The sequence below is a fragment of the Mobula birostris genome, chromosome 21 (assembly GCF_030028105.1).
Source record: "Mobula birostris isolate sMobBir1 chromosome 21, sMobBir1.hap1, whole genome shotgun sequence".
NCBI lineage: Eukaryota > Metazoa > Chordata > Chondrichthyes > Myliobatiformes > Myliobatidae > Mobula > Mobula birostris.
In genome coordinates this window covers 10,477,390-10,489,812 of record NC_092390.1, presented here as the reverse complement: position 1 = coordinate 10,489,812, position 12,423 = coordinate 10,477,390, and the positions used below count along the sequence as shown (strand labels likewise).

At 44.0% G+C, this 12,423-nt stretch overlaps 1 protein-coding gene across 2 annotated transcripts in view; it reads right to left on the bottom strand.

Moving 5' to 3' along the window:
• The window catches only part of got1 (glutamic-oxaloacetic transaminase 1, soluble), a 74,688-nt gene extending 62,739 nt beyond the window's left edge, over positions 1-11,949 (bottom strand). For both annotated transcript variants that reach the window (XM_072238943.1, XM_072238942.1), the window contains exon 1: positions 11,717-11,949. In XM_072238943.1, the coding sequence (XP_072095044.1) occupies positions 11,717-11,828 (112 nt within the window). In that variant the 5' untranslated portion in view covers positions 11,829-11,949. The remainder of the gene's footprint in view (positions 1-11,716) is intronic.
• Positions 11,950-12,423: the final 474 nt, after the last annotated feature.

The window sequence follows — 12,423 nt, the reverse complement described above, 5'->3', positions numbered from 1 at the left end:
TCCCTCCCAGCTTGAACATTCACTTCTTTTCCCCCATCCCAATCAAACAGAAGATAAAAAAGCCTGACAGCACATACCATCAAGCTCAAGGACAGCTTCTATCATACCGTTACAAAACTATTGAACTGTCCCTTTGCATGATAAAATGGACTCTCACAATCTACCGCGTTAGGACCTGCAAATTATTGTCTGTCTGCATTGCGTTTCTCTGTAACTCTCAACATTTTACAATCTGAAGAGCTTTTAAACACAAGCAATATACATCAAAATTGCTGGTGAATGCAGCAGGCCAGGCAGCATCTTCAGAAAGATGTACAGTCCACGTTTCGGGCCGAGACCCTTCATCAGGACTAACTGAAGGAAGAGCTAGTAAGAGATTTGGAAGTGGGAGGGGGAGGGGGAGATCCAAAATGATAGGAGAAGACAGGAGGGGGTGGGATGGAGCCAAGAGCTGGGCAGGTGATTGGCAAAAGGGATATGAGAGGATCATGGGACAGGAGGCCCAGGGAGAAGGAAAAGGGGGAGGGGGGGAACCCAGAGGATGGGCAAGGGGTATAGTCAGAGGGACAGAGGGAGAAAAAGGAAAGAGAGAGAAAGAATGTGTGTGTATATAAATAAATAAGATGGGGTACGAGGGGGAGGTGGGTCATTAGCGGAAGTTTGAGAAGTCGATGTTCATGCCATCAGGTTGGAGGCTACCCAGACGGAATATAAGGTGTTGTTCCTCCAACCTGAGTGTGGCTTCATCTTTACAGTAGAGGAGGCTGTGGATAGACATATCAGAATGGGAATGGGACGTGGAATTAAAATGTGTGGCCACTGGGAGATCCTGCTTTCTCTGGACCCAGGTGAGGCGACACTTCACCTGTGAGTCGGCTGGGGTGATATACTGCGTCCGGTGCTCCTGATGCGGCCTTCTATATATTGGTGAGATCCGACGCAGACTGGGAGATCGTTTTGCTGAACATCTACGCTCTGTCCGCCAGAGAAAGCAGGATCTCCCAGTGGCCCATCTACGCTCTGTCCGCCAGAGAAAGCAGGATCTCCCAGTGGCCACACATTTTAATTCCACATCCCATTCCCATTCTGACATGTCTATCCACGGCCTCCTCTACTGTAAAGATGAAGCCACACTCAGGTTGGAGGAACAACACCTTATATTCCGTCTGGGTAGCCTCCAACCTGATGGCATGAACATCGACTTCTCTAACTTCCGCTAAGGCCCCACCTCCCCCTCGTACCCCATCTGTTACTTATTTTTATGCACACATTCTTTCTCTCACTCTCCTTTTTCTCCCTCTGAATATACCTCTTGCCCATCCTCTGGGTCCCCACCCCCCGCTTGTCTTTCTTCCCAGACCTCCTGTCCCATGATCCTCTCGTATCCCCTTTTGCCTATCACCTGTCCAGCTCTTGGCTCTATCCATCCCCCTCTTGTCTTCTCCTATCATTTTGGATCTCCCCCTCCCCCTCCAACTTTCAAATCCCTTACTCACTCTTCCTTCAGTTAGTCCTGACGAAGGGTCTCGGCCTGAAACGTCGACTGCACCTCTTCCTACAGATGCTGCCTGGCCTGCTGCGTTCACCAGCAACTTTGATGTGTGTTGCTTGAATTTCCAGCATCTGCAGAATTCCTGTTGTTCCCATTCTGATATGTCTATCCACGGCCTCCTCTACTGTAAAGGTGAAGCCAAACTCAGGTTGGAGGAACAACACCTTATCTTCCGTCTGGGTAGCCTCCAACCTAATGGCATGAACACTGGCTTCTCTAACTTCCGCTAATGCCCCACCTCCCCCTCATACCCCATCCGTTATTTATTTATATACATTCTCTCTCTCCTTTTTCTCCCTCTGTCCCATGAACTATACCCCTTGCCCATCTTCTAGGTATTCCCCCGCTCCCCCTCTTCCTTCTCCCTGGGCCTCCTGTCCCATGATTCTCTCATATCCCTTTTGCCAATCACCTGCCCAGCTCTTGGCTCCATCCCTCCCCCTCCCACTTTTAAATCTCTTACTAGTTCTTCCTTCAGTTATTCTGACGAAGGGTCTCAGCCCAAAATGTCGACTGTACCTCTTTCTGGAGATGCTGCCTGGCCTGCTGCATTCACCAGCAACTTTGATGTGTTGCTTGAATTTCCAGCACCTGCAGAATTCCTTGTGTTTGAGTTTTTAAACACATCTGTTCCTGTTCTTCAGCTATAATGACATGAGCATCATGAACTGCGTTTCCTCAGTCTTTGCAGCGGCTGTGCCAAGGCTTGTCACACTGTCCTGTAGCCAGCAGCCGTGGACTTGCAATGAAAACCAGCAGGTCTGGGGCAAATCAAAGTGCATTTTTCCTATCAAATTCCTGCAATGATTGATCAACGCACACAAAGTGCAGGACGAACTCTGCAAATCAGGCAGGATCTATGGAGACGAATAACCAGTCAATGTTTCAACCGAGATTTTTCATCAGGACTTGCTCAAGATTTCCAGTGTTTGCACAATCTCGTGTTTATTATTAGTGACAACTGATTTCGGTCTCTGTGCACAAAGCATAAGAGTTCTCACCTATGTTGCTCTTCAAGATATTTGGGGGACAGTGAGGGAAAGCACTACCTAACAGCAGCAACAAAGGAATTCCATCGACAATTGGGAGTTTGGAGCACAAATTAGGTTAGATTAGATTAGATTATTAGATTAAATATTCATGTCATCACATGACATGATATTTCAGGGAACTGGTGTCAAAACCACCCAACTCAAAGAGGGGAAGTACAGAAAGATTGAAGAAACCCTTTACAAAATGTCTATTGCATATTACAGAACAGAAGCTGGGATCAGACTTGTTCAAATGTGAAATGAGATTTTACTTTGGCTTTTCTACTTTGTGTAAAAAATATGTCAATTTACAATCCAGTGGTTGGAACAACTGTACTCCTGTACTGCCACTGCATGACTTTGTGCTGTAGATATAGGAGCAGAATTAGGCCATTCAGCCAATCAAGCCTGCTTCACCATTCGATCACGGCTGATTTCCCCCTCCCAACCCCATCTTACTGTCTTCTCCTCGTAACTTTTGACAACTTTACTAATCAAGAACCTTTCAACCTCCAATTTAAATACACCCAATGAATTGCCCTCCCAGGTTCTGTGGCAATGAATTACACAGATTCACCACCCTATGGCTAAAGAAATTCCTCTTCATCTCTGTACTAAAGGGACATCTTTCTATTTTGAGACTATGCCCTCTGGTCCCAGACTCTCCCACTACAGCAAACATCTTTTCCATGTCCACTCTATCTAGGCCTTTCAATATGCATTAACAATCTCTGTTCTCAACTCCTCCAGGTAAGAGACTAACCTGCTCTCACCAAGGCTTTGTGGGTAGTGAAGGTGTCCATTGAGGGTAATGTAGGAACCACAGACACTTCTACAGGTCATGCTGCATCTGCAGAGACAGATTTTTTCCACAGATGCCACTTGACCTGCGAAGAATTTCCAGGCATGGCGGCGGAACAGTTGGCATAACACCAACAACCCAGCTTCAATTCCACTACTGTCTGTAAAGGGTTCATACGTTCTCTCCATGAATTTCCTCTGAGTGCTCCAGTTTCCCTCCACATTCCAAAGGCATGGGTTTAGTGGGTTTTTTTACACATCTCTTTATTGCTTTTACAGAATGAAAAGAAAACACATTAGATCATCCATAGGTTTGAAAGTACAATGAAGTTAAAGGAAAAAAAAATAAGAAATCAGAAGAAAAAAAAACAAACACCCCCATTAATCAGTTAATTCAGTTGTTACTTTTATCATCCTGAATATTGTTCTCCAGAAACTTGTAGAAAATGTCCTAAATTTCCCAAAATTTGCCAAGTTTGTTTTTTGTGATGTAGCTTATCTCTTCTAGAGCAAGATAAGAAGTCATTCCCTTCAGCCATCGTGAGAGCTCACTGGTTGTTGGTTTCTTCCATGAATAGGCTCTGCAGCGTTTGGCTTCCAAAAAATAAATATTAAGCAGAGGCCTTACATTTTTGGAGGTTACAAAGTCCTTTGTATAAATATTCAGAATACATAATTTAGGATCAAGGGGCACCTTTTTTCCAATAATCTGACTAATCAAATCCAGCACCTTCTTCCAGAAGCAGATTATCTGGGGGCACTCCCACATACAATGGAACAGAGACCCCTTTTGGCGGTAACATTTAATGCAAGTGTCTGAAATGTTGGGGTTAAAGTGATGCAACCTGACTGGGGTAATGTACTGTCTGGTTATCCACTTGTACTGTAGTAATTTAGAATGAGTGTTCACTGATTGGGTTTGAACTAAGGAACAAGCTTCTGACCACTTTTTTTGCTGACAAGATTCTCATGCAAATCAGTTCTTCAAGCTTGTAGTATGTTGTTTGATGACTCTTTGCATTTACTTGCAAACAAATTATATAATACAGACACATGTCCCCTAACTTCAGATAATTTCAGAGTGATGTCTTCCAGGGTAGATACAATAATGGTTTGGCATGATGTTCTTGTGTATTTGGGGGAGACATCACAGTTATCCCGGTTTACTCCTACCTTTGGTAATGGTAGCTTCCGGCCCAGCAGAGCAGACCCTGGTTTTAAAACTTGGTCAACACAAGGCAGAGCTAAGGTGTCTGATCTTTATAATAGCAATACATTTATGTCATTTGAAGAACACAAGGCCACATATGGAATTCCAACAAAACATTTTTTAAAATACCTTGCAAAGTTTTATTATGTCCAGGCAAGGTTACAGTTTAGTGGGTTAATTGGGTTACATGTGTGCAATTGGGCAGCACACCCTCATTGGGCCAGAAGGGCCTTGTTACTGCACCATATCTAAATAAAATAAATTAATTTAATTTAATTAATAAATTGATATTTTTTTTGAAGCAGAGGGTCCTGCCTTCCTGGCCACTGAGGCTAATGGTCAAGCAAGGAAATTCATCACAGACTTCAAATTGCCTCAATTTAGGAAAAGATCTCTGACCCAACACAAAACCAGTCTACCATGCTCCAGTAATCTCTGGCAACCTAAAGGCTTTAAGACCTAGACTGCATACAGCACTTCAAGACACCAAATACAAGTCATCTCTAGCTTACAAACACTGACTTACCAATAGGCCATACATACAAGATGTGTCTGGGACAGACTGACAGCATTGTCTCCCATGTAGGAATATAGTTCACGGCTTCATTTCTGATCTGTCAACTGTCATAACTTGGGGACGACAGGTACCATCAATGATGTCTCCACAAAATCATCTGGGAGAATCACTGGAAAAGTTTCCTGTCCCAGGCTAACAAACTTGGTCAAACTCAGATACATTAGACAAGCTTTGCTGTTCACATGCCCAACATCAAATTCCCAAAACAGCTGCTCTAGATGTATTGATATTACTGACTGGATAGAGGAAATGACAGTCCTTAAAAAATGTAACCTCCTCCTCGACTCTTGGGAGTCTCTGCCCTGCAGTCACTCAAACCGGAGAGGGATGACATTGAGCTCCTCGAGTCCATGCTTGAGCTGCTGAGTATTTCTAGACATGGTACTGAAGCAGTTAACAGAACACCAGCAACTTGGGTTCAATTCTGCCGCTGCCTGTAAGGAGTTTGTATGTTTTGTTATAAATAAAGTGCAGTGTACAGGAGCTCACAAATCATCCATCCGCCTGACCCATCTATAGAAAAATTTGCAGTTCCTGTGTGGACCTCATTAGAACCCACGAGACTAGAGTGAGAAATGAGACAGCAAGAAACATGTATCAACCCTGCTTTGTATTTTTCTTCGCTCAAGCTCTGGACAAAGGTGCTTTAATCCCTGCAATACAACGACCATTCAATTCAACATATTCCAATAAACCAGTGCCCAAAATTTTAGAATGGAAACAGCAACAGAAGCGTATACCATTCTCCTGCAGTGTTCCGACATGAAGCAAGGTATCAACTCTCCAGTGCGACCAGTTATAAGAACTCACTACCACATGTGACATCCAGTGGTAATCAGCACTGCAAAACTGTAATGATGAGATTCCGCCATCCACAAAAACACTGATAGGAAGACACTGCAAGCACAGGCAACTTTTGTGAAATTTCTGAACTCTTGATGGATTCTTTAAAAAAAAATCTACTGGTACAGAAAAAGCACAAAATCTTTACAATCCCTGATTAGGACACGGCACCAAAACAAGTCTATAAAAGTGTATTTTATATTTCCAATTTTAGAAAGCCTGGTTAAGAGTCTCTCAAGGTCAGGTAGGGATACAAAAGAGTCACTAGCAGGAAGAAAACTTAGTACAGGTCGACCTTCACTAATACGGCACCACTGGGACCTGAGGAGTGTCGGATTAGTGAAAATGCCAAATTACAGAAGGATCACATTAAGCATAATCAGTGCCGGATTATCGAAGGAACTGGACTACAGGTAGTCGGATTAGTGAAGGTCGACCTGTACTATAGTCTACACCAGGGGTAGGCCAGATCCGGCCCGCGAGCAAATATTAAGATACTATGCTTATCCAGCCCGCGAGCGATTTTTCCTTATTCTGAGTGTTTCACGTGATCACACAGATGGACATGCATGGCGTCTTGTTACACTGCCCCAGGTTCCATTTTGTTCCACACCAAACACTGATATATACGAATGACGGGAAGGCAGACTACCTTATTAATATGTATTAGATACTCTCCTTGCACACGCAGGTTTTCAAATGGGATCGTTCAAATTTGTAAACAGAAACAGTGTCACTGTGTTTTAACAAGAAATCCACGCTAAATATCCAGATACTTACATGTGCTACGATACTCGTTGAATAACTCGCATTTCAAAATAAAATCAAAGAAAAAAATTCCAATGGCAATGAATGCAAAACGCAGGAAGGTAGACGCTGAGTGCCGAAAAAGCAGTGAAAATGTATGAAATAACTGTGCCAGCTACGAAGTCTCAAAACGTATTGCAGAAAAGATGAAGCCTTTTACAGATGGAGAGTTTGTCAAAGAATGTTTACTAGCAGTGGTGGATATTGTTTGTCCTGGAAAGAAATCTGCATCCCTGCAATGAATTGCATTCTTTTTCCAATTGCGCTTGATGAGAGCACAGACTTGAGAGACACTGCTCAACTTGCAGTGTTTGTGTGAGGAGTGACCTCAACTTTTCAAATTTTTGAAGCATTTACTCAATTAATTCCTATGAAGAACACGGTTACTAGAGCGGACATTTTTGAAGCTTTGTTGAAAGTGATGTCAGAAATGAAACTTAATGTGTCGAAGCTAATTGGCATCACAACTGATGGGGCACCAGCAATGGTGGGACAGAAAAACTAAACTGAGTTCTTTGATTACCAATTGGCATCCTTGGTTAACTTGGTTAAGTACAAATGATTTTCTAGCATGTGTTATTCATTAATTTGAGGCAAAACATAACTAGATGTATTTAAATGGATAATTCCCATATTTCAAGTTATTAAAGGCATTTATCTGGTCCACCATCCGTCCGCTCATTAATACGCGATCTGGCCCAGAGGCAAAAAGGTTGCCAACCTCTGGTTTAAACCCAGTGAAAACAAAGAACGCATAATGTTTCCATGTAAGGGTGATGACATGACAAAGGAGAGTTTTCAGAATCAGAATTAATATCACCGGCATATGTCATGAAATTTGTTGTCTTTGTGACAGCAGTACAATGCTATACATGATGATAGGGAAAAATGTGAACTACCGTAAGTATATACTGTATACATATAACATTAAATTAGTTACGTAGAGAAAAAATAAAAAAAAGTAGTGAGGTAGTGTTCATGGGTTCATTTGCAATTCAGAAATCTGATGGCAGAGGGGAAGAAGCTGTTCTTGAATCGGTGAGTGTGTGCCTTCAGACTCCTGTACCCCGTTCCTCATGGTAGCAATGAGAGTCGGTCATGTCCTGGGTGACAGGACCCCTTAATGACGGATGCTGCCTTTTTGATGCATCATTCCTTGAAGGTGTCCTGGATGTCGGGGAGGCTAGTGCCCATGATGGAGCTGACTGAATTCACAACTTGATGGAGCTGACTGAATTCACAACTCGGTGCAGCTTATTTCGATCCTGTGGAGTGGTCCTTCCATACCCAACAGTGATGCAGGCAGGTAAAATGCTCTCCATGGCACATTTGCAGAAATTTGCGAGTGCCTTTTCATGTGGAGAAGTTCCCTGGTAGACTTTACCAGTCTGAGGGGTGCTGCCGAGAGGCCAAAGTGCATACTGAAATTGGCTTATTATTGTCACATTTACCGAGGTACAGCGAAAAGCTTGTTTTGCATACCATTGATTCAGATCAAATCATTACACAGAGCTTTGAGGTAAAGTAACAGAATACAGGGAAAAACGTGAAACATCAGAAAGAGGACATGCAGTGCTGGTAGACAATGAAGTACAAGGTTGTGAAGAGGTAGACCGTGAAGTTAAGAGCTGAGAGCCACTATTACAACTGTGTGCTGGTGGAAAAGCAATACTTGATAGAGTGCCAAATCAATTGCCTCAGGTTAAAAAGGAGGTACTAAGGTGGACTCAGTACATTATTAGACATTTTATACAAAAAAAATTCATAAGGACAAAGATAAGGAGTCAGTAAAGAGGCAACTGAGCAACTACCTTGTATTGATTTCTATTACAGACTAACTGACCTTGAAACTCTGTAGATCCCTAAACTTTTCCATCCTAAAATGGTAATGAGGATCCATTTGGGAATCTCATGCCCCAGCTATACTTAATCTCTGCGATCTAAGCTCAAATGACATCAAGAATGCCATTTGCTTTGTAACAATTTGCGTGCTTAACAATTGCAAGGCAGCTTGAAGCAATTTTGACAGCTTTGAAAGGGAAGTCCGGACCACAATAACAAGAAACAAATGAAATTTAACAGTATCTATATTTAGCAATCATGGCAATATATTTCTAAACGTCACCAATGTTCTAATGATCATAGGAACTGCTACTGGTTATAACACTGCCTTAATTAGAGTATACAGGATGAACTGCTGATACTGCTTCCCAGCAGAGAACAGTCATTTTAGTGTAAATTTACAGTTTGCTGGGAAGGACAGCACCTCAGAAACGGAGATCAACATGAAAGCAGCTCCATGTCCATCAAACACCCTTTTCACAAGAAAGTCCATGTGGCATTGACTTTCGCAATCTCAGTATTCACATTTATTTTACAGGGTAAAACAGGCCCTTTTGGTCGAAAGAGCTGCACCAACCAGTAACCTATTTAACCCAGTGACTCAGCAGTGACCTAAGGGCATCAACATGTTTGTTTGCTAATATTTTCCTGAAAAGACCTTCAGGAATATTTGATTTGGAAATCAAATATTTTGATTTGAATATTTGATTTCTGTATCTGCAATCCACAGCTTTCATGTTTACTCCAAGGTCATCAGAACTTACTGTGCTCGTGCAACCGACAACATTGGCAAGAAAGAAGTTTAGTGGAGCCAGATTTCATAAAATTCTGCTTTTATTGGCACCAACATCTTGGGTGATCAGAAATGAAAATTTTCCTTAATACTGTCCCAATAGGCCACTTTCGATCGTGCCCAACACAACATCAGCAAATCTATGACACAACCAAGGACAAGATACTGTTATCATGCTGTGGCGCACACAACAGGTCAAATGCAACCATGGCAGAAAATTGTTGGCCCTCCTTTAGTGAGGAATGCCCACTTCCCTACCCATAACCTACCTGCAGCAGATACAGAAGGATAAGTTAGCAAGACTACATTTTTGGCAGGTCAGTATCCTAACTCCAGATTGGAATCCACAACCAAGTAGGAAGTGGCTGGGGTGAGACTGGTGACCACTGCACTCGAGGAGGAACCTCAGTTTCAGTAAGAAGAAAAGCAGAACATGCTGGATGTCAAGCACCATCCGTGGAGAGTGATATAGTCCTGATGAAGAGTCTTTGATCTCAAATCGCTAACTCTTCTCTCTACAGATGCTGCCTGACCTGCTAAATGTTTCCAGCATTTGTTTTTATTTCAGGTTTCCACTATTTTCTTTTTTTAAAATTTTTTGATCAGTGATACTTGATAGTTTCAATATCTCACTGGGAGAACTAACAGAAGCTGTGAATAAGACATAGGAGCAGAATTAGGCCATTTGGCCCATCAAGTCTGCTCCACCATTTCATCGTGGCTGATCCGTTTTCCCTCTTAGTGCCAATCTTCCACCTTCTCCCCGTATCCCTTCCTGCCCTGACCAATCAAGAATCTATCAATCTCTGCCTTAAATATATGCAAAGACTTGGCCTCCACAGTCACCTGTGGCAACGCATTCCACAGACTGACCACTCTCTGGGTAAGGAAATTCCACCTCATATGTGTTCTAAAAGGACACCCCTCTATTCTGAGGCTGTGTCCGCTGGTCCTAGACACCCCCACATAGGAAACATCCACTGTATGGAGGCCTTGAGGGCATGTCAGAGGGAACCATTGTGAGGCAGAATATAAAATCTGCTTCACAGCTCAAGCCTGATCCATGGTGCTGTCCGGGTAGAGCTTGCACATTCCCGACGGGACTATCAGTTTCCTTCCACATTCCAAACACGTGTGGGTGAGATATAACCTGTGGGGAAATTACGGAAACACGGGAACTCGTGTACATGTCTAATGATCAGTGTGAGTGGCTCTTCTCCTGTTGTATTTTTCTGTGATCCTATAATATTGACAGACATCAAAACTACACTGAAGTTGTTTAAAAAACTTTGATGATGATTATTGACTCATACAGCCAGATTTGGGAACAGCTTCTTTCCAACTGTGATAAGACTGCTAAACGGATCCTGACCTGGATCTGGGCCGTACCTTTCAAATATCCGGACCTGCCTCTCGGTTTTTTTGCACTACCTTACTTTCCATTTTTCTATTTATGATTTATAATTTAAATGTTTAATATTTACTAATTTTTACTATTTTTAATATTTACTATCAATTTGTAATCCAGGAAGCGGGAAGCGCAGAATCAAATATTGCTGTGATGATTGTACATTCTAGTATCAATCGTTTGGCGACAATAAGTATAAAGTATTGAAAACCCCCAATAGCTGTTGCTGCGCTCCAGAATTTGCTCAGTGGAAGAGAAGCTGGACCAGGAGAACATCCTTGCGAGGCCGTGCAACCCAGGAACTTGGGCTATATACATCTTTGCGTCTGTATGCTTTTCTGCTCTCGTAACTACTATATGTGCTATGTGCGCACAGTGTTTTGCACCTTGGTCTGGGACGAGTGCTGTTTCGCTTGGCTGTATTCATAAAGCCAATTAAACTTGAACTTTGAAAGGACAAGGCCTTCAGCACCAGACTACATAAGGAAACAACACGACAGTGTAGGCAAAGTAAGTGTGCAAATGTATATGAATAGATTGTCTATCTGGCCTTCCCATCTCGTGAAGCAATCACAACCCATCTCACGTACCCTCTCTGTCTCCTGAGATCAGGGGTCACCGCCTCACTGCATCTAATGTTGGGGAGTCATACTGTTCCCTGCCTCCGGGGTTCAGGATCCATCCAGCTCCCGGTGGCTGGGGTTCATTAAAGCTCAGATGTTCAGAGGTCATCGTGCTCCCTGGGAGGTGGGTGACCCCCCCCCGAACATTCCATCCCTTCACTGGCCTGGCTGGTTCCAATCCACAGCTGCGGGACGCTGAGGTAAGGCCCGGTGAGGAGCCGGATCTTACCTCCAACTCCCAAGTTGACCTTCTTGGGGTTCGGGTCCTCCTTGAAGTCAGCCGTAATCTTAAAGACGACTACGGGCGCAGCCAGCGGCACAGCAGCGAAAAAGGACGCCATCGGGGCAGTGCTGAGAGGGGGTTCGGTGGAACCAGACGTGGGGACGAGCAGCAGCGATCGGCAGCACTGAAACCCGCCAGGCGACCTTGAGCCCGCTCAGCTCGCCTCCTGTGACGTCACCTCCGACTGGCGGGCGTTGCACAAGTCAGCGCCAAGGAGTCTGTCCCGCCTCTCCAATGATTGGCTGTAACCGCGCAGGTGTCGCCGGCCGGCCACGAGGTAGCGCCGCCCCTCCCATGATTGGTTACAATGGCGCCGTGGTCGCCCACCGGCCGACACGCGGGCATTCTGGGTATTACAGTCGCCTAGCAACAGCCTCCCGGGAGTAACGCGTTCGATGCTGGTCGCCTCCGCACAGGAAGGACATGAACGTATTAGAGAGGGTGCCGAGAAGGCTTACCGGAGCGCTGCCTGGATGGGAGAGCATGTATTATGAGGAAAGGTTGAACGAGTTAGGGCTTCTCTCTTTGGAGCGAAAAAGGACGAGAGATGTACAAAATGATAAGAGGCACAGACAGAATGGGCAGCCAGATACTCCCCCCCCCCTCAGGGTAGAACTGGCTAATACGAGGGTGCATGGTTTTATAGTGATTGG